Source organism: Gadus chalcogrammus, chromosome 13 (genome assembly GCF_026213295.1).
Source record: "Gadus chalcogrammus isolate NIFS_2021 chromosome 13, NIFS_Gcha_1.0, whole genome shotgun sequence".
In the NCBI taxonomy this organism is placed as follows: domain Eukaryota; kingdom Metazoa; phylum Chordata; class Actinopteri; order Gadiformes; family Gadidae; genus Gadus; species Gadus chalcogrammus.
The window spans coordinates 16583153-16604637 of record NC_079424.1 but is presented as its reverse complement, the minus strand read 5'-3'; the positions used below and the strand labels follow the sequence as shown (position 1 = coordinate 16604637).

Genomic DNA, 21485 nt, shown 5'->3' with positions numbered 1-21485 from the left:
CAATATGGCGATGTGTGCTCTCTCTCTCTCTCTCTGTTGCTATTAGCTCCGGGGTCCCGGCCCCTCTGCAGCATCTCATACCCTAAACCTCCCCCACCACCTCAACCCCCACCGACAACTACCATCCGCCGTCAGCCGGCCACCCCGCCCTGAGGAAAGGAGCCTGCGAGGCTGCTTGGGTGGGACGTCCAGTGGGGGGAGGGGAGGCATCGCTGGCTGGGAGAGGAAGGAGGGAGAGGAGCAAAGGAGGAGGGCTTAGCGGCTGCAGCAGCAGAAACATACACAGCACTGGGGGCTGGATCTCTGGACTCTTTTTCCTTTCTTTCCTTTTTTGCAAAGTAGGACAGCATAAACTCCCTCTTCCTGTCGGCCTTGTCTCGGAGGGGGGAGAGACGATCCTTCTGGGGAAGCAATGGCTGCTTCTCGACAGGGACCCGGCGGCGAATACACACACACACACGCACACACACACGCACACACACACACACACACACACACACACACACACACACACACACACCTCAACGTATACTTACACACACACACAGACACAGGAACGCTGATACATAAATAGAAATGCAGCTGTAGAGGCAGGCAAAGTGAACGGCAAAGAGAGAGAGAGAGGGAGAGAGCAGGAGAGAGAGCGAGAGAGCGAGAGAGCGAGCACTACACAAACACAGTGGGCTTGAGGAATGTTAAACACATGCTTTATGGAATAAATAGCAGGCACTTTTGGTAAATTACAGTGAGTGTTCTGGCAGTGTTAGCAGCACTGCAGGAAAGAGCTCTCCGATTTCAGACTCCACCGACCTCCCATCTCCCCCGGAGGAGCACGCAGAGGAGCCATGATGTATTTTAATTTCTCTATAAAAAAAAAGAGAGGGAAAAAACAGTTAAAACAGTACTTTATGATGTAGCAAAGAGCCCCTTACAGTAGGGAGTACAGATCGCTGTTGTCGCATCGTACGAAGCACTGCGTGGGAGAAAATGGAAAATAAATGGAGCGTGTTGACTTGGTCAAAGTTTGAAAGTCATCACAAAAACCAAGGGGGGCGGCGAGTGAGATGTGTGCGACGGAGGGGATGTAGACTTGATGCTGTGTTGCTCAAGCCTTCACCTAAGGACAACATGTCACCATCAGATTACATCAGCCAGACACATATCTGACAACGCACTCGCACACACACACACACACCAACACACACACACACACATACACACACACACACTCACTGTTTCCCATCAACAAAAAACATAATCAGATAGGCCTATGTATATATTTATATATATATATATATAAATATAAACCACATTTGTTTTGTGGCCTCACAAGTGTAAAAGATAAATATATCTATGTTCATAGATATCTATAGATATATATAACTTCTTACCAAAATGAGGCCACAACTAAAGCGTCAGATTGGAGCCGGTTCACGCCTGCTCACAGATGTGTGAGCATAGCACGACTCAGATTCCAAGTCTCCTTCGTGTGACCGGGAAACGCGGTGAATCACTTATTCACGCTAGGACTGTCTTCAACGCTGGCTGAGGTCGAACAGCACAGATTTCCCTGACTCATTGGGGAATAGAGAGAGAGAGAGAGAGAGAGAGAGAGAGAGAGAGAGAGAGAGAGAGAGAGAGAGAGAGAGAGAGAAGAAGAAGAGCTTGGAAGAGCTTACCTCACTTTCTTCTGGCCCCGTTCCTACACCCACGCACCTCCCTCACAGACACGCAGACAGGCGGACAGGCAGACAGGGACCGGGCTGGTTGACTTAGCTGAGTTCAGCCGCAGTCTGAGCACTGTGTGGTGACTCACGGTCTATGCAAAGGAAATGGAGGAGAGCACTACGATAAACCAGAGGTTGAGGCGCAACACCTTACAACACCAGGATGACAGCACGTCTTGTTTCATTAGAAACCAGTAAAAAATGTGTTCAAACCTACTGACCTTCTAGGACGGTTCCGTATGCAGAACCAGGTTTTGGATCTTTCCAAACACACAATCCAATCTACATACACACACAAGAACTTGCAGGCACGTACGCACACACAAACAAACACACATACCGAAAGTGCACACACATACACACAGCAGACAAGCAATTAGGCAATAAGACAAAAAAGGGAACAGCAGAAGCCAGAAGCTGGATTGCGTTACCCTTTAGTGTTTGTCTAGTGCGTCTGAGAACGTGTGGCAGGTGGACACCAGGAGCAGGTGCAAATCAGTTGTTCCTGTACATCGTTCGGTTCACCTCCAGTACAATGGTCTATTGACTTATAACACTAGAAATCAAAAGACCCCTCCTGTTGAGCCTAAGTCAACCAGTTAATGGTTAACAGGATAACCAACGGCACAATATGACAATTCCATTGGTATGCTGCTTTTTTACTGGGGGATTTTTTTCATAGTGGTTGGGATTGGTTGTTTGAGTTGTTGCTATTCTTCCATTGGGAATTGGAAATCTGGATCAGAGGATTGGAAATCATGAGTTTTAATAAACATAAATTACTTTATTGAATGAGAATTCATCAGTTATGAAATATGACAAAAAACATAACACACAAGCATGGTATAAAATTGAAATAAGACATCTTAAAATTGCACAACAAAAAAGCCATAACATTGTAAGGAAAGTTTAAAATCCGTCTCCATACAGGCCATTTAGCGGTCCTGGTCACATATCAGGTGTCCACGTCTCCATGGAGTAAACAATAAAAAAAGGCACGTTCTTTGGTCCAAACCGACTTTTTTTCCAACTATCTGGTGCTAATTTCTACTAATACTGCAACTGACACTTGTAAAAGAACAAAACTTACCAAATGAGGTAAATTAAAAGGCACGTTTTTGGTTGTAACACGATTTCAAGGCAGAGAAACAATAGAACTCCTAAAAAACAAAATGGCTTTAGTAGGCATGGCCAACACTGTGGTAACCTGGAGTGCATAAATTGCATCGTCTTCCTCATCATTTGGAGGGCAGGCGACAATGGCTTTGCTATTTGCTCAAGTTCATCTGATTAGACTCGGATCTGGGTGTCATCAAAACATGGGCTTACAAGCCATCTACACTGGAGGAGAAAAAAATGAAAACAAAGAATAAAATCACGAAGGGACTAACTGATGCCATTCTTCTGTGTGGACACACTTCCTTCTTTTTCATGAGCTCACCCGGGCAGTGGAAGTCACCTGCTGACACTAGCAGCGAAGGTCATGGCTGTTGCACCTGTTGGCCCCTCGTCTCTCTGCACTATAGTACCAGCGACAGCTGTGTCACTTATGGGTGAGAGAGAGTGTGTGTGTGTGTGTGTGTGTGTGTGTGTGTGTGTGTGTGTGTGTGTGTGTGTGTGTGTGTGTGTGTGGTGTGTGTGTGTGTGTGTGTGTGTGTGTGTGTGTGTGTGTGTGTGTGTGTGTGTGTGTGTGTTGAGAGATTTACCCCACCCACGCACTCCCCCCCGTCACTCTGGGCAGGTCGGACTAGATCCTGGTCCTGAGCTGGCCTGCCACCTAGCCCTTCTGATGCTTTAACTTATTTGGTCTGTTTAAGAAGTGGCCCGTCAAAGAGGGCCCGCACCTGAGCAGAATCTCTCAACTCAGCACTGATCCAGCAGCCCATAAAGTATGAAGAAAAAAAAAAAATGAAAGAAGTCCAAAGTTCATAAACAAGATATTGTATCTGTTCCTTTTTTTCCGCGATCCAAATCCCGGCCGCAGCCTTTGGCTTGTCACGGTACGTTGGCCGTCCTCTCCAAATGAACCCTGAGCACCGCGAGTCATGCTCTGACGACCCTGCTGGTGGTCCTCCGGGCTGCGTTCAGCCTTCCACTAGGCCTGAAGGCCTTCACACAGGTCCCTCCATTCCCCCCTCCAGGGGAGAGGGCCTCTCCCCCCCCCCCCCCGGCCCTCAGCCCGTGGCGGAGCTGGAGCAGCAGCCGGAGGAGCTGTGTTTCTGCAGCAGGGACATGCGGCTGAAGGTGCGAGAGCACACGCCGCACTGGTACTTCTTCACTTCGGCGTGCGTCTGCAGGTGGGCGCGCAGGTTGGAGCGGTCGGCGAACGCTCGGTTGCAGTGTGGGCAGGAGAACGGGCGCTCACCTAGAGCACAGGGAATGAGGAGGAGGAGGGGGGAGAAGGGGAAGGAAAACAAAGGGTCAGACACACATCATATGACTCGTTGCCTACGACTCCTTTTGTCCCTACTGGTGGATGGCCTTTTGGCAGGTGGTGCTAATGATTGCCCCCCCACCCCCCACCCCCCACCAACACAAAGAGCCAGTCAGGCGTCTCCGGCTTCACAGGAGTGGACCGTTAACACCTCTGAGGACCTGGGCTCCCAACACATTCTGAAGATAATGAGCAGGCACATGGTCACAGGCACCCACAGCCTGATTTATCATGATTCAATCAAAGGCAAATGAGATTAGCGCAGTGACAAGTATGCAGTAGTATGGAAGTAAATGCTCAATGATTGCAGAGGAGGGGGGAATCCTAGATGTTCTTTGTACCCTTTGTCAGAGAAACTCTAACCCCTATCCTGTACTCCTCCAGAGCGTCTATAAGATAAACACTCCCCCTCTATGTTGCATGAACATTCAGGGAAACAAGGGATCAATGATTAAAAGATCCATACAGGGCCTGCCAGTGTGATTATATCAATCAACTCGACTCAAAAATCTTTTTTTTCTTAAAAAGGCACCAGCCAATGACAGTCCCATCACCAACGTCTGTTGGCAAAGGCTCAGTAGAGGTGACCCTGCAGTGCCCGGCGGCCACGGTCTCACCTGTGTGCGTGCGGATGTGGCCGCGAAGCAGCCAGGGCCTGGAGAAGGCCTTGCCACACGTGGTGCACACGCAGGGCAGGGTGTGCGAGCGGATGTGCATCTTCAGGGCCCCCAGGCTGGTGTACTCTTTGGGGCAATGTTTGCAGAGGAAGGCCGGTCTGGTCGCCAGGGGTGACGCCGCAGCCTCCCGCTCCTCCTCCACCTCTTCCTCTCGGGGAGACGAGACGGCCAGGCTCTTGACTCCCGTGCACTTCATGCGCTGCCGGGGGCCGTACGTGTGTTTGTGCGTGTGCGCGGGCTCGGGGCTGGGGGGGTCGGAGGTTCTCCCCTCGTCCTCTTCTCCGCTGCTACTGGCGCTGCTGCTGAGGCTAGAGGGGGAGCTGAGGTCCAGGGGCCCCACGGCGGGTGAGGGCTCCAGGGAGGAGGCGGGCAGGTAGAGGGCCGGCAGCACGCTCAGGTCCCACACTAGGCTGGCGGTGAAGCAGGTGGCCATGTTGTCCCCGGGTGCGAGCTCCGCCAGAGGGTACCGCTCCAAAGAGAGTTCTGAGGGAGGGAGACAGGGGGTTGAAGGAGCAGTCACAAGTTTCAAATAAGTAATGATAAGGAGATGAGGGTGATTCATCAACCGCTGTGGTTTAGGTTTTAAAGTAGATCCAATAGGAGTAACTTTTGTTGTTAACCCCTTTTTTTCGATGACGTAGTCGAATTGATTTTGTGTTTGGGTTCTATCTTTACACCCTCTTCCTGTCATTTAGAGAGTGAAGAAGTTAGAGCCATGAAGTTTCATCTGCCGTTTCCTCCCACGTATTCACAAGGGGTTGTAACATGAATGGAGCTCTGTCTGCAGAAAGGGGGAAAAGTGCATCTAACGGGCCCCAACTTGATCGGGGATTTTCTGGTTTTGAAGGCATGCACAATAACAAAGTTTACGCGATTGGTTGTCTCTCGATAGAGTAGGTCTATATTGCGACATTAGAAAAACCCACTTACGATCAGACATAGGCTATTTAAGAAAACAGGTGGTTGCATTTTATAGGCTATTATAAGCTATAATTGTATCCAGTTGTGTACGAAAGCATTTATAATTTTCAGCATTAAGTATTCACTTTTTTTTTGTTTGTTGTACTCACCATTGTAACATTCCAATTCACTGTAATTCGGCTTTTGTTTGGCAAAATATTTCTTTACCAAAAATGATCGAGGCATTTTTTATGTTTTGGTGTTAAATTAATGTGAATGGAAAAGTATCCCGCAACCGCGACGCAGAATTATCCAATTAATATATCCCTTGGATTCTTAAAAAAGTAAGAAGGAAAAAAAAAACATCCAAATGTGGTCCTTTCTTCTACTTTTAAAACTAGACTGTGAGTGCGGCGGTCCCAAGATAACTAAATGTTCGCCTCTGTAGAAACACTCTGACATAAGCAACAGGGGTGTGCTCGCCCCGAGGGCACACCCCTCCTCCAGTCCTCCGCTAGTTAGGAGGCGAAATGTGCGCAAGAAGTACTACTTTACGCACAGACATTCTACAACATCAATTCGTGTTTCCAAGCGATAATTGTGCACTATAAGTGCATCGCCCCTCAAATATACTGTCAGATGCCACTCATGCCAGTCATCTGTATAAATAGTCTTTGATTAAAGTTGCCCATCGGGCTAGTATGCAGGCTCGCCTCATTCGCGACCATACAATCCACGTGGGTGCAGTCACTTCACAAAGTTACACAGCAATTGAAAACGTACTATCTTCTCTGACATGGACACTGGCATCACACTGGATGCTTAACTGTTTGTGATGCAATATACATTCGCAACCAGACCTACCATATCCTAGAAGGATATCCTCTGAGCCAATTTCAAAAGAGGGCTACTGCGACCTATTTAAAGAGAAAGATAATTAAGTGGGATTAATCGAATCCCTATTGTTAGATATCCGTGTGACATAACTGTGATTGAAGGATGCGTGATTATTGAAGGTTGCAGTCTCCTGATGGCTGTAACATCGCATTGGGTCAGGTGGTGCCTGCGGCATCTTATGACCCAGCTTGGGCCTAGCAGAGAAGGCCCTGCTGCCAAAACAATATATTTTGGCAGAAGGGCCAAAATGTATATAACTAGTATAATTATCATTATTGGGGGTGGGGGAAATGTTTTTCAGAATTATTTAGAAAAAAATATCCCGATCCCTGTTCTAAGTTGTTGAATATATTTGCAAGTAACAAAAAAATACATTATTCGTTCCCAACATTTGACTTAAATTATGTTTCTCAATCGTCATCAAGGCCTTTCGTGTACTACCTCATATTAAATCAGCAGATATTCCAATGGGAAAGATATAATGGAATGTACAAAATATCACTAGCCTATTTCTTTAATGATGAACCATATTCCTATTTAATTTAGTGAACAATTTAGATAGTATATAAATGTTCAATTCTACCACCTGCAGTACCCTTGCGTACCTCCTATGGTAGACGCACCGCTGAAGAGCAGTGGAACAGGCGCAAGGTAACAACTCTGGGCTTCATGAACTTATCAGAAGAGCAACTGCTCCACCTTCAGGATGTATTTGGTAACGTCTCCGAATTTTGGACAATAAATCACTACGATATATCTTATTAAGGGGATTTGGAAAACACATCTTCATGAGACGCTTGCATTATTAATTAGTTTGTATTTTTTTTCTGTGTAACTAAGAACTTTCTGTTCAACTTTTTCAAACCTGAGAGCAAAAAATTGGAAATTGATCCCAGATTTATATTAAAGGCATAGCGCTACATGCCTCAGTCACCTAAAACCATTTATTAAGGTTCCAAACAGCATCCATATTAACTTTAATGAGTTAATAATATAAAATAACATCTCACGCAAAATAATAACATATTTCTCGTCAAGCAAACCTACTTTTTTAAAGGGACAGCGTGGTGGTGTCTGATTGGTCGAATCGGTGGAAGGGAGGGGCTTCGTTGGCCCTGTCAGCAGTGGTCGATTTCAAATTCGGTGGCAAACAAGAACACAAAGAGAGCAATATTGTAGCATATCATAAATCTTCTTAACAAATAAATAAAGATATATGCTGCTGGTCTGCAATTTTCCTTTCGAGAACTGCAACACGATTTCCGAATATATTTGAGGTTCATCATTCGCGGGTAAGTAAAACACAAATAAATGGTTGTTATGATTATCGTCACACTGTTTTCTTACGTTGTTAATGACACTTGTTCACTTCAATAAATGATGGATAACTCTGGATTGTAATCATTTACAAAGCGAGTGCGACATATCGCTATAATGACGAAATAGTAATGGGTCCTTCATCTAACCAATATTTGAAAGCTTTTAGGCAAGCATCTGTCCAGTACATCAACTATAAAATCAAAAACCAACAATTCGCAATGCCTTTACCTTTAAGTTAAAATCATTGGCATGTCAACCATCCTCTCTAGACTTTTGGATTACTGTTGCTATTGCCTATTCACTATCAAGTCTTCTGCCCTTTTTCAATCCACATCCATGGCAATGAATGCAAAGCGTATGCATTATGTATACACTGCACCGTACAGTATTAGACCCTAAACCTCGACGACAACTGTTCTGGTAAAATGAAGCATTCAACTCCGCAGGAGATGCAGCCCCCTCCTCCTTGTTCTGACAACATATGGCCCATAGAGTGGTGTGGATTGTTTAAATGTATTACATGAAACCTTATTGGTCGCTGTAGTCAGCTGACGAGGTTGCCTGAATTTAATTAGGACAAAATAATAACGGGTTTCAAAGTAATGATGACCTACTTTGAAAGAGGAGAGGACCTTTGTTGTTTGATGATATATAAAATACGAGGTGATATGTAAAAGAGATTCGATATGTAAAAATTGGGGATTTCTAAAATTGTATATACCATATTATCAAATAGTATAACAATAAATCAGTGTGTGAAGTTTCTGTTCAAAGGCTGGGCCACTGTATCCAATATAGACTTAACTCATCCTTCTTTTCTCTCTATGCACAACAGCAGCAGACCATCAAGCTGGGAGAAGCCCTTCATCGCACCACCTGACCTCTAGAAGAACAGCAAGGGACAACGTCCTGGCTGGTGGGAGTCAGCAGAGATACAGACATGTTCACTGCAATCGCCCGCCTGCTTTTTGGTGGAGAGGAGAAGACTGCCGACGATGCCCAGCCCAGCGGGGAAGTGGTTGACGAAGGCTGGCTTCTGCTGAACCATAGAGGTTATTTGTTTTTGTATTATTACGTCGCTTATAGCGTCCATTCCTGTTGTCAGTTGTACGAACGAAGTATGTCACAACAGGCAGCTTACCAGAGTGCAGTTTTTAGTTTTTCAAACATTAATGGTTGATATTAAAATGTTCACCCTGTCATAGTCGATGTGTTCATTCTATATGAATGATAGTACCCTAACAGCCGCGGTGATGTTATGCCTCATGTCTCCACAGAAGCTGTCAGCGAGGGGTGTTCAGGAGAGGAGGACCAGATTCAAGGTGCTGTGTTGACGCCTGCTCTGAGTGAACACCCTGACCCTAACCCAGGAGATGGCAGCGGGTAAGAGGGGAATGAAAATCTCCACAAAAAGGTTGTTTCATATCTTGACACACCTAGAGTCGAGGTGCCTCCTGAGTGCCTAAAGTTTCAGAACACAGACGGTTGAGGATACAGTGTCCAGCTCCTAGACACTTTATTCTAAACTCTGGCTTTGAGTGTGCAAACCAAGAGATGTTTTTGAATGCATTTCCGACCTGATTTAGAGATGTGATTTCCTGTTCACCTCACCTGGGTATGTTTCCTCCTAGGCCGTCAGAGCCGGAGTTTCTGCTGGACCGCAGCGCTCTGATCGCGGGGGTCCTCCAGAACGTGGCGTCCCGGGCCGCTGCGCTGGCCAAGGTCACACACGCCTCTCGGGTCCAGAGGGCTCAGGCCGGGGAGAAGCGCCGCCAGCTGACGCGGAGCAGTCTCCAGCGGCAGAACTGCGCCCGCCAGCAGAGCGAGAGCCACAGGTCCCACACACACCGCGGCGCCTACCTGCAGCAGCCGGGCTGCCGCAGCCACACCCACTGAGCAGGTGGACACAAGGACCGAGCGCTCGGATCAGCGTCGGAACGCCACACGAGAAGCTAGGCTGAGATAATAAAGTCATGAATCCACCTCATTTATATCCTTTCTTTGTGCAGCTCCAGACAAATCGATCCATGTGAACCCTGTCTCCACAGCAAAATATTATCAAAGCAATTCAGCAACTAAAATCGTATGAAGTTTGACGTCTCGTGGGATGAGCTGCGTTGTTTCGTCAAAGCCTTCTGCATTTCAAGTGAAGCTGAATGAGTGACATACCTACCATGTGATTTTCTAGCATGCAGTTACGGAATGTGTAACAACTTTCAAAAAACAATAAACATGAACTGACTCGAGAGAATGTCCTCCATCATTTAATGATCATTTCAAAACCTACTTGCCCACAACGATACTATGGTATAGCAGAAGTAGATGAAATTCAACTGGTTCAGTAAATAATAAATAATATTGAATGAGTTGATGAGAGATATTTGAGTGGATTTAAAGGAACTTTCATTCTGTCATGTGTTCACTTTTTGTAGATAATGCCACAAATAGTGTGGATATTATTAGTGCTCTGCCATAATGCCATAATAACAATCTATTATTCGGCAACCCAATGAATCAACGCCAGAATGTATGCTATGCTAGTAGCATTGACTGCATTCCTTTGCTTAAGAAGGCCATTAAGAAGTATAATTATGAAGCCCCTCAGGTCTTCTACTAATTGAATACTAAAGTGCTTGGTGTTTCTTCGCACCTAGCAAACCAATTTTTGTGAATCATGTGACATTCATCACACTGAATGTCATGACAATGTGTTAAGACTATGTAATTGATTTGTTTTGACGATTATTTGTTTAAGCTGATATTAACAATTGTGGTTTGTTATGTGTGCTTGTGTGTGAGTATTTACAGATGGATGGCTGTACAGTATTTATGTATATACGCATATGTGTGTGTGTGTGTGTTTGTGTGTGTGTGTGTGTGTGTGTGTGTGTGTACTGGTGTATGTATTTATTGGCGTTCTTTTGAGTGTATTCGTATGTGTATCATGTGTATCTTTGTGTGTTTCTATGGATATATATTTATGCACGTTTCTGACGTGATTTGTGGGGGTGTATGGGTGTATATGAACATGTATATGTTTAGGTGCCATATACCATTTCATTGTAAATCTTTTATCTTCTTGTATCATACCATTTATGGTATGGTACAAGACTACTACTTTCCTTATCTTATCTATTTTATTGTATCTTGTCTTCTGTTGTCTACTGCTGCTACTGGAAAACTTGACTTTCCTTCGGTTTATATATAGCATTTATCTATCACTTTGGGTTCAGTGTCAAAAAGAAAACAACTCCATACTGAGTTTGCTGCAATGCCAGGAAGGAATTTTACAAAATTAGTGAATACTTTCAATGGTTAGACACAAGGTCAAGGCTTCACATTTGAGAATTCTGTTTCAATTAATGCAACTTTTCTAGTTTGAAAAACTTGTTCTGAGTTCAGAGGCTCCTGTCTCATGTCATACCCCCAATGGGCCCCCACCTGGACATACAGGTAAACCCACCACCTTCAGGACTACATTATTTGAAAGTTGTGACTCTACATGAAAAGGACCTCTTAATCCCAAATTAGGTTTAACTTTGTTGTCTACTAAGAAGTATATGGAAGAACCTCACTCACTCAATGATGGCAAAATACCTAAAGTCTTGGCTATAAAAAGGCTTTGTTTAGTCTCTTATTTGGGAAGTGATGTGGCCGGAAGAGGGCTACCTTGCCAATCGATAGTGTTACGTGTACCGTCCAATAGAGGGCACTCCTGCGATAAAATAACTTTGGAGTCATCGGATCCAAACAAACCAAAAAAACATTTATGCATTTATCACGAACTTGGCCTTTACTGTAAACATGACACATAAGAATTTGACCCACCAGCCTACGTATGATGTATATCTAATTATGAAAACATGTCCCTCAAAGGAGCCACGTAACGTCTGAAGAGCCAGAGGAGTATGGAAGACGGAAGTTCAGGTGGAAACGAAAGCTGCACACACTCGCACCTCTGCATTCTGGTTTCCTTCTGGGAAACTTGTCTCCCTATAAATTAGGCAACTTTTACTATCAGTTAATCTCCTTTGGGTTTGCATCTTCCTTTTAGATTCATTGGCAGGATATCCGTAAATGTCTGACGTGTCTATTCCGTGGAAGTAAGTGGGTAGCAGGTAGGAGAACGAGTGGAGGCGTGGTCGGTTTCACGTTAATATCAGCTGCTCGTCGAAACTTCCTTGTTCAAAACTAATGAAGAGGAGGCTAAGACGTTAACGCTACAGTGTTTCAACAACGAACTGATGAAGTTGAAATGGCCTTTAGACGGGGTAGGTACTACACTTTGTCACATGTAGCATAGACTCAGTGGATTTCTAGACCATTGCAAGGGGTTCAGGCTGGGGTCAGGTGTTCTCATCGGGGGGGGGGGCATAAGATCGTGTAAAGTAACGTTCAACGTCAATGGATCTTTGGCAGGCAATTTTTTTAAATTAGGTTTATTATTGTCCTTAACAAGGTCCATGTCAATGTTTTCTTTGAACATTGTAATTATTCACTTCACGATTCTCGTGGGCGGTTCCTCGTGAGCATAGTTTAAAAGCAAAGTAAGCAGGATCTGTGAGAGTTTCATACCTGGAGATGGTTACATATGCAGGTGTTTACTTATTTGCCTTGCACATTAGATTATCCACGGCTAGTTCTGCGAACTTTTGCTCTTCCATAGGAATTAAAAAGGATTTGCACCTTTTCCCAGGTTGAATTTCTCTGTCTTCAACATCCCTTCTGCTAAGCAGCCTGCCAGGTGATCCAGAAACAATCAAAGATACATCCTACAACCTATATACTTTATTTTAAAATTCAACAAAATGGAAAACAAAGCTGTTGGAAAAGAGAAATTCTTTATAGTCACTCGGGGGAAGTCATGGAAAGGATTCTCCCGGGGATGCATTGGTCGTGTGGAGGAAGAGAGGCAGGATGGAGAGGTGTTGGGGCTGATGTACACTGGCACCAGCAACACAGGCGGCCCCAACAGTGGGGGCACCGTGAAGAAGGAAGACACGTACCCCCTTACCCGTCACCAGGCCCAGCTGCTGCTCTTTGTGCCCATTGCAAGCAAGCGTGTTGAGCTGATCTGCGACCCCCAGCTGTTCTCTGCCATCTGTGAGCTGTCCCAGCATGATATAGTGATGGTGAAGTACAAGAAAGGGCACTTGCCAGCGCTGGTTAAAAACCTGATGAAGATTGGAAGAAAGGAGAATGCAGAGGACCTCCATATGCTTGGGTTCGAAGTGGAGTTTTTGGTATGGAAAAGGTCCCTTATGTGTTTCCTTTCATCATTCAGTCCAGTGGGCGAGGAACTTATCCTAGCATATTTAGTCTTTTTTTATTTTCTCTAACTATAACCAGTAACTACATAACTGGTTGCCACCGTACAAATAAATGTCAATGCCATAACATAACAACCTATAGGACATGTTCTGACAACTTGAGAGTAATGTCACAGCCTACTTGCTTTTACTCCGGCTTTGGTGGTTAATGTTGGAGTATGGGTTGGTTCCAGCCAAGATATTATTTTGTTAATATGTATCTTCTATTCAAAATAGAACAGTGTTTAATAAGTTATGTTCTGATTACTTCAGTTTTATAAGCAGCCCTGGAAGATATGTTTTTGTTATTCAGTTACTTTTTACTTCAACCTCTCCCACAAATCAGACTTAAGTCTTTAGTCTATAGGCTGACAAGCTCAAATCTCGGTGAACAAGGCGTTTCACTTTCTTAGCTTCATATTTGTTTTGACCAAGGCGGGGTTATGTTAGCGTGTAATTGGTGAACACCCACACGGCCAGCAGTCGTTAACTTAAAAAAGAAGTGCTACAAAGGTTTCAAATCTCACACCATGTAGAGTCCATTTTACAAATAAACGTATTAAAATCCCCTTTTTCATCCACTTCCCCTCAGGAAGTGCAGATAGCATAGTAGGACTGCTGTATCCGAGATTACCCTCTAACTAGCGGTTTTTATTTGTTATTTGTTCTCTCTCGCTTTCTCTCTTATAGGACCAGGAGAAGAGTGCTGGGACCAAGAAGCCAGCTCCTCTCCCTCTGTTCAACGCAGCAGACATTGTCCAGGTGGTCCCTGGCTACACGGTCCCCTTTAGGCCTCACTGGGCCGATGGACACCCCGGCGGTAGGTACTGCATGGTACCAGGTACCATGTTCTTCATAAGGGTCAGACGTTAAATGAGTGTACCACAGCAGAAGTACAGGATGGGAATAATGATCATAATTATTAGTATAATTATTATTAATATTATCTAGATAGGTATCTAGAGCTAGCCTCCCAACATTTCTGTCCAATACAAGAGGGGAAATTCCTTCAATTATTTATGCATTCAAATTATAGTCTCGGAGTAATTGATGTTAGGATGTCACTGCAAACAAACATTAGCTACGTTACAATAATTTGCAAAAGAAAGACAAACCATCAGCTTATACTCTGGAAATAGCTTTTTAACATTCCATTACCAGGCTTTATGGAAAATACCAGTAAAACACAGTTTATATTCGCTAATGGAACCCGAACAGTTACAAAACTGTTTATTGTTATTGGTAAATGGAAAACCTGTCTATGAACCGCATCTTCTGTTCGGTTTTCCAATACATAGAGATTGTGAGTAAAGCAACTGCTACCAACATACATGCGCACAGTAAAAGCAGAAACATGGGATCTGATTAAGATCAGATCAACAACATTTTACGTGAGCAGACAAAAGTGAACCGGAAAAACCTGAGATTGTCATGCTGTAGAATGCCCGGCGGCGCATATCACATGGCCTGGCACTTGTGCACATTGCATGCTCACGAGTTGTGTCGCATACCTGGGATGTAGACCTGTATTGTGGAATGACTGGCGGGCCATATCGATCGGTGTCAGTGCTTGTGACATAACCTCTTGAACCACACCATGTGATAATGTTGAACCGCCCCACGTGTCACCAGGTGTCGACAGGAAGGTGGTGTCACGCATCAACTCCCTGCCCAACATGAGGACGCGTTTGAGGCCGAGCGAGACACGCACGGACCAGCGAATCACAGCGAGCCGTGGCCCCGCAGCGGACGAAGCCCCCCTGGACGTGGGCTCCATGGTGGAGGTCACGTCCAACACGGGGGCCACTGTGTACGGGGTCATCCGCTGGAAGGGTGTACCTGTGGGCAAGACTGTGGAGTGGGCGGGTATCGAACTGGTGAGATTCAAGACGTGGTTTAGGGTCAAATGCAAAAGAATTTCAGCAGCAATCGCTGGAAATGACATTGCCAGCATGAACATGTATGGTGGATATTGCAGTAAGTCCATCAGAATGTGTTCCGAGTAGGTTTTTAATGTGGCGCGGGGCCTTCATCTGTCCCCTCTCCGTCTTCCCAGGACTATGACCTGAAGGGCTGCTCAGATGGGATTTGTGGAGGCCAGAGATATTTCACTTGCCCAACGGGCCGGGCTTTGTTTGTTCCCATGACGATGTGCAGTCCTGACCAGAGGTTCCACGGCTCCTTCAACAGGAAGAAGACCCTCAAGAGCGTCGACATCCCCCCTGGTGGGACCCTGACGCCCCCCCCCCCCGCCCCCACCGTACTATTTATTGGTAGATCCCAAATCAGATTGGATGTTAATGATCCATGTTTGTTTGTGTTCAGACATCGAGTCAGACGATTCTGAAGAGGACACGCCACCTATCTCTGAATCCCAGGCCGCGTCTCTGTTAGTGGGGAGGATGAGAGGGATTCAGGGGCATTTCAATTCTTGTTACCTCGATGCCACGCTCTTCAGGTAAAGCTAGTGGGTGCGCATCATGTGATTCCCAGTACATCCTCCTTATATCTACAAAATACACCCTTCATTAATATATATTTAAAAGCAGGTTTTTCTTTCTCCTGTTGCAGTTTATTCTGCTCTTCCACCGTCCTGGATAGCTCCTGGCAAAAGCCGGATTGGAAAGAAGAGGCCACCTGTCAAATACTGAGAAAAAAGATTGTCAACCGCTTACGCAGGTTTGCTTACTTTTTGTTGTCATTAGAAAGCTGGCTGTTTTGTTTTGGTGCTATCAGGGAGTTCTCAGAAACTAGAAGCTTTTGTACATAACTTAATGTGATAAATGAATAGATAAATGAATCCATTCGATAAACCCTCAAATATAACAACGTTTTATTTTTATCAGTATCTTAATCCTGATTGGACAATGATAGTGCTCACTGTTCACTGACCGTCACCTACTCTGTTCTCTTCAGAAAAGGCTTTGTTCATGCAGAGAGTGTGATGAGCCTACGCAAACAGCTTGGCTGCCACACTTTCCGAACAGAGGAAAAAGGTAGCCACTGCTTCTTCTTATGATTATCAATGTCATGTTATTACTATCAGTTGTTATATCTGTCTAACTTTTTTATTAATGATCTAATAAGAAAGGGTCATGTCTTTGCATAAATTGGATTTTGCACCAGTCTTTTGGTCCTAATTCTGTCCTGATGTCCCTGGCCCTCTTTCAGATCCTGAGGAGTTCATCTCAATTCTGCTTCAGCGAGTTCTCTGCATAGCACCGCTGCTTAAACTCAGGTCAGGATGAGAGCCAGCCCGAGTGTAGAGTTAGTGTTTCACTGACTCGTGTTGAGTTGCTGAGATGGAACCAGTGTTTCCTCATAGGTCCAACATGGAGAAGTGTGAGGGCGCGTACACCTACCAGATCATCCTAGACAAAGAGCAGGCCGGGAGGGTGCCGACCGTTCAACAGCTGCTGGACGCTTCCTTCCTGTCATGCAACCTTAAGTTTGAGGAGGTGGGTTGACGTTCTGCGAAGTAAACAAGACCTGATGATGTAGACGGCAGGTGGCCATTCATGTATGGATATCAAACGCCTATAAACCGTTTGTGTGTGTTGCCCCACAGGCCCCATCGTGTCTCATATTGCAGATGCCGAGGTTTGGAAAGAAGTACAAGATGTTCCCACACATCATCCCCTCTACCCATCTGGACCTCAACAATCTCCTTCACAATGGTGATGACCGGGTTCCACCTTATGAATTCACATTCTAGGAGCAGGATAGTTTAGGGGTTCAGGTGTTCGACTCCCAGTCAAAGGGCTCCGGGTTTAATCCCCAAAGTCTCTAGTTTGTGTCTTGCTGTCGGCACTTTCCTGAGCAGGATGCCCTAACCCCTACTTGCTCCTTTATGAAATGTATTGATACAGTTTTATCTTATCTTATCAGCATTCACTATCCATTTTGGATCAGAGTGTCTGCTAACGGACAAAAATGTAAATGTTAATTAACATTTACAACATCGAAAACGTCACTTTTTACCTCTTTAGCTCCCAGAGAATGCTTCATCTGTGGGCAGCCAGCCACCAACGAGTGTGTACAGTGTCTGCAGGACCGCAAGCTCCAGCCAGGGAAAATCAAGCAGTACTGCTCCGTCTGCAGCACACAGGTAACCAGAACACTCTACCATTCAACCTGAGTACCAGGCCGAATATTAAAGCTTTTTTATCTTGCAATGTCGTATGTAGTTTAAGATGTTGATGATGATATTAATTAGAATAATTATCTATACATTGCCATTCGTTGTGTCATACAGTGCTGTGAGTGCATACATTCTGAGCATGGCACTCTTTATTGACGTTTTTTTTATGTGCCATGCCCAAACAGATGGGACCAGATGCTATTTGTTCCCCTCTAAATCTCTCTCCGTCTTCTCCCTCTCCCTAACAGGTGCACACTCATCCCTCGCGGCAGGGACACCGCCCCAGAGCCCTGGCACCTGCGCCTGCAGAGCCGACCACCGGTGCAACCGTTCCCAGACACGCAATGGAGCTGTTTGCCGTCCTCTGTATTCAAACCAGCCACTACGTGTCCTTTGTCAAATACGGCCCTGACCCCCACTCATGGCTGTTCTTCGACAGCATGGCCGATAGATGTGGTGAGAGAGAGTTCATTTTTTTGTGTGCGTGTCAGTGTATTTTGTTACCCATCACATAACATCGCTTCACCTAAAAAGAAAATATTAAAATGGGACTTTTCCCTAAAGCCTCACCTTGACTCTTAAGAAAAGGCGACTTTGTTGTTTATGCTAATGCTGATTTTGTTTTGGCGCTTCTGCTCACTGCACTTAAGCTTGTCTTGTGCTCAGGGAATGCTCCGCGACGATTTGAGAGATAACATTGCTGGCTGACACAGAGACGTCATTAGCTCCACGTGGGCTGATGTCTTATCTAAACCCCGCCCTCCCTCCCTCTGTATCAGGAGACGACCAAAGCGGTTACAACATCCCAGAGGTCACGGCTTGCCCACAGCTCGGCGACTTTCTGTCCCAGTCGGAGGAGGAAGTGGCCGCGGTCGACCCCTCCCGTGCCGCCGAGCCCGTGCGCAGGTTGCTGTGCGACTCGTACATGTTCCTGTACCAAAGTGCGTCCGTGCCGCTCTGTGAAGAGAGCCGGCTGTCACTGCGCCAACAGGAGGGGGGAGGCTGCGAGGGGACGGACTGTTCCCAAAACAAAGCCACGACGCTAACCTTGTGATTCTCCACGGCCACCGGGGAAAGGCTACGGGACAATTAGGTGGGACACAAAACCCTGTAGCCTTCTGGAGTATTGTTGAGAAAAGCTATTTGTTGGAAATGAGGATCAATGACCTACAACACCACTTTGAAAGTGGTGTTCCAAGAGTGGTGCTGGGAATCTTTCTTAACTGTATATGAAGTATGAGTATGAGACTTATAGATGTATGTAAAATTTGAGGGATGGTCGTGCAGGTCACATCTATGATGTTATTATTCTATATTGGTGTGGTATCAGGTCTTCTTCTCAATAAATGGAACAAATGTTGGAATCCTTCAACGTTAAACAGTGCAATATTGTACTTATTTTTATTTAATGCGACTGGAATGAAGTAGTGACTTTAGAAAATAAATACCTTCAGTTAGTCTCTTTTTAGTTATAATAAAAGTTTAGAGATGCATTCGTAGTATAATTATAAACAAAGCAAACAGTTATTTTTTGTGTATACTTCCATGCACTCATTTGATACATTTACATGTTGTACTATTGGGTAGCCTAATAGAGGAGAGAAAAGTATATTGTATAATAATAATAATAATAATAATAATAAAAATGATTCGTTCAATGCAGAGTAGGGGATGATAATCTTGCTATAGTTTGGATTTTGGACATGTAGGATTAAACCAAGATGAATACATAGTACCAGTAATATTGCGATCGTTAACCGGGAGACGGCGACCCCTAGCGGGTTTGCAGAGGTACAGCACTAAGCCATTTGAAATTCGATAGTACTATTTTTCTAGGAGAACATAAAATACATTAATAAGCAAACTGATTTAAGTGCTACAATAAAGAACAAGAATAAAGTTTAATTATTTTATAATATTAGTTTGCAGTCTGAAAAGATTTTTTCAGCCTGCTGCAGAAGATGGATAGGGTTTCAGCGGTCCTGATGTCAGTGGTGAGCTCGTTCCACCATTGTGAATCCAGGACAGTAAGGCCCATTCCCATTTCTACCCCTTACCCCTTCCCCTTCCCCTCCTTCTTGTTTTTAAAGTAAAGGGGTAAGGGGTAGAAATGGGATTGGGCCTTAGTCCCAATCCCATTGCTACCCTTTACCCCTTTACCTTACCCCTTCAAAACAAGGGGGAGGGGTAAGGGGTAGAAATGGGATTGGGCCTAAATGATCGATATTTTGTAGAGTGGCTGCTGGGCTCTCCATTAGGAGGTAGCAAGCTTTTGGACCGTCATAGGTTACGGGCTGGGGTATATTGTTGGAGGATTTTCTGTAGAATTGCTCAAAGCCATTGGCAGCAAGCCAGAGACTTAACTCGGATTGGAGCAGCCCCTGGTAGCCAGTGTAGGGTGCGGAGGAGTGGTGTAGTGTGATAGGAGGTGTGGTGTGGTGTGAGGTAGGTTGAAGACCAGCCGAGCTGTGGATTGTGAATGTGGTGACTTCAACTGGTTGTAATGGTAGTATAACTGTGTAGTTGTATGAACAGGACCTCCCTGGAGAGGTTTGGTCTAGCTGTCTGTAGCCCTCCCCGTTTAGGGGGTTGAAACCTCAACCTCAGCATCAGCTGGACCCACAGGTTGTCCACCAGGTCCCCGTTGATAGTCGATCAGCATAGTACTGTGTTAATTACAATAGCATGAGGAAATCGGGACAAGTAGCATTATTTATATTCATATTATTATTTAAATTATTCATATTATTATAAACATTGTTATTATTATTCCTAGTAGTATCCCTAGTATTATTCATATTGGTATTCATACACATATTAATCTTTATATTATTATTATTGTATCGTATTTATCAAGTTAGGATAAGGGTTATGACATTCTTTCATCACAATTTGGGGTGCTTGCCTTTACTGCCACTGTGTGTTTGAATAGTATATTGCAATAAACTGCTAATTTGTTGAGTTGTGAATATCTCATGGTTCCATGACCGATTGTTTAGACTGAAATGGCCCAAACAAAAAACAAATGTGCCCACATCAATTTCAAAGGAGAACATACCAGTATTTTGATTCTCTTTAATTGCTGCTGACATATTATGGTCATTTTCTGTTTAAGTGCAGAATTTTAGACTAGTTTGATTATGTGTCCCCCAGAAGTAGTTATCTGTATAAAGTCTCTGCAAAGGTTTCAAATCAACACTGTGCATTTGGCTACTGTAGAAATACATTAGTGTAAGCTTCGTCCACTCGGGCAAATTAGCCTTCTTCGGTAGACTATCGCTGTAACAAAACAGAAAACAAGGGAGTTATTGATTTCCGGGCCAGACTCTGTGCAGTCTTCTGCTTCCCCCAGAAGTTCTTCTATAACATAGCAGGACTGCTGGATCCAAGATAAATGATCCAGGCAGGATCCAGCAATCCTATTCATCTTTGGTCCTACAAAGTTGAACTATTTGGGGAAGAGGCCACGGAACCTGGGCCCGAAACCAGGGCCACTGTGGCATAGTCTTTTTCTCTGCGAGGAAGGTTCCTCGGTGAGTGAAATGACCCGGAAGTATCAGGGGCAGCCATGGTAAGAGCTGTTCAACTTCTCTAAATGCCATGGAAAGGGGCTCCAATGCTTCCTTTCTTAACCACTTGTACACTGGACAATCCTCTACGAATGGACTGGAGATAATGCCATCCCACAATTGCTTGCAGCAGGAACATCTAAAACGACTAATCATTCTGCCGTTCACATAAACAAATGATCAACATGACCAATGACAATTATTTTACTACAATCATACTAATTGAGATCTATCTCCATAAATATGACTGCACAGGAGTTTGAGCGTGAGTAACCATATCAATGTGAAAATTATTTAATTTCCCTTCTGTGTATGGGAGTCTTTACCTTTGTTTTTTGCATGAAACGACACAGTATAAACGCAAGGGGCAAAGCATGCAAAAGCTGCAGTTTTAGTTGTCCATCTTCGGAACGTTGTAATTTTATCATGGCGGACCCACGTCCAACACATCCGCCGTCGCACAATGACGTAGCTTAGTGTAAATGCATTGGGATATTTTAGCACCGCTGTG

The 21485-nt window shown here is 44.7% G+C and overlaps 2 protein-coding genes across 2 annotated transcripts; one reads left to right on the top strand and one right to left on the bottom strand.

The window, feature by feature from the left end:
* Nucleotides 1-3444: 3444 nt before the first annotated feature.
* snai1a (snail family zinc finger 1a) lies at nucleotides 3445-6203 on the bottom strand. The gene is made up of 3 exons (XM_056605966.1): nucleotides 5909-6203; nucleotides 4779-5321; nucleotides 3445-4092 (listed from the first exon to the last, which is right to left on the bottom strand). Exons 1-3 carry the CDS (start codon nucleotides 5982-5984, stop codon nucleotides 3902-3904), a joined length of 810 nt encoding a protein of 269 aa, XP_056461941.1. The 5' UTR covers nucleotides 5985-6203; the 3' UTR covers nucleotides 3445-3901.
* Nucleotides 6204-11678: 5475 nt separating this feature from the next.
* Nucleotides 11679-19417, top strand: cyldb (cylindromatosis (turban tumor syndrome), b). Its single transcript, XM_056606801.1, has 15 exons — nucleotides 11679-11882; nucleotides 12010-12226; nucleotides 12652-13198; nucleotides 13955-14084; nucleotides 14897-15141; nucleotides 15321-15489; nucleotides 15590-15722; nucleotides 15836-15943; nucleotides 16181-16260; nucleotides 16436-16502; nucleotides 16590-16722; nucleotides 16833-16941; nucleotides 17254-17372; nucleotides 17654-17861; nucleotides 18185-19417. Exons 3-15 carry the CDS (start codon nucleotides 12764-12766, stop codon nucleotides 18457-18459), a joined length of 2211 nt encoding a protein of 736 aa, XP_056462776.1. The 5' UTR covers nucleotides 11679-11882; nucleotides 12010-12226; nucleotides 12652-12763; the 3' UTR covers nucleotides 18460-19417.
* The last annotated feature ends 2068 nt before the right edge of the window (nucleotides 19418-21485 follow it).

Coding starts and splice junctions, on each gene's coding strand:
- snai1a (XM_056605966.1), bottom strand. CDS start 5,984: ATGCCTCGATCATTTTTGGTAAAGAAATATTTTGCCAAACAAAAGCCG. Junction 5,322..5,908: donor TGAATTGGAATGTTACAATG/GTGAGTACAACA, acceptor TCCCTCCCTCAG/AACTCTCTTTGGAGCGGTAC. Junction 4,093..4,778: donor CCACATCCGCACGCACACAG/GTGAGACCGTGG, acceptor CCTGTGCTCTAG/GTGAGCGCCCGTTCTCCTGC.
- cyldb (XM_056606801.1), top strand. CDS start 12,764: ATGGAAAACAAAGCTGTTGGAAAAGAGAAATTCTTTATAGTCACTCGG. Junction 13,199..13,954: donor GGTTCGAAGTGGAGTTTTTG/GTATGGAAAAGG, acceptor TCTCTCTTATAG/GACCAGGAGAAGAGTGCTGG. Junction 16,942..17,253: donor CAACAATCTCCTTCACAATG/GTGATGACCGGG, acceptor TTACCTCTTTAG/CTCCCAGAGAATGCTTCATC.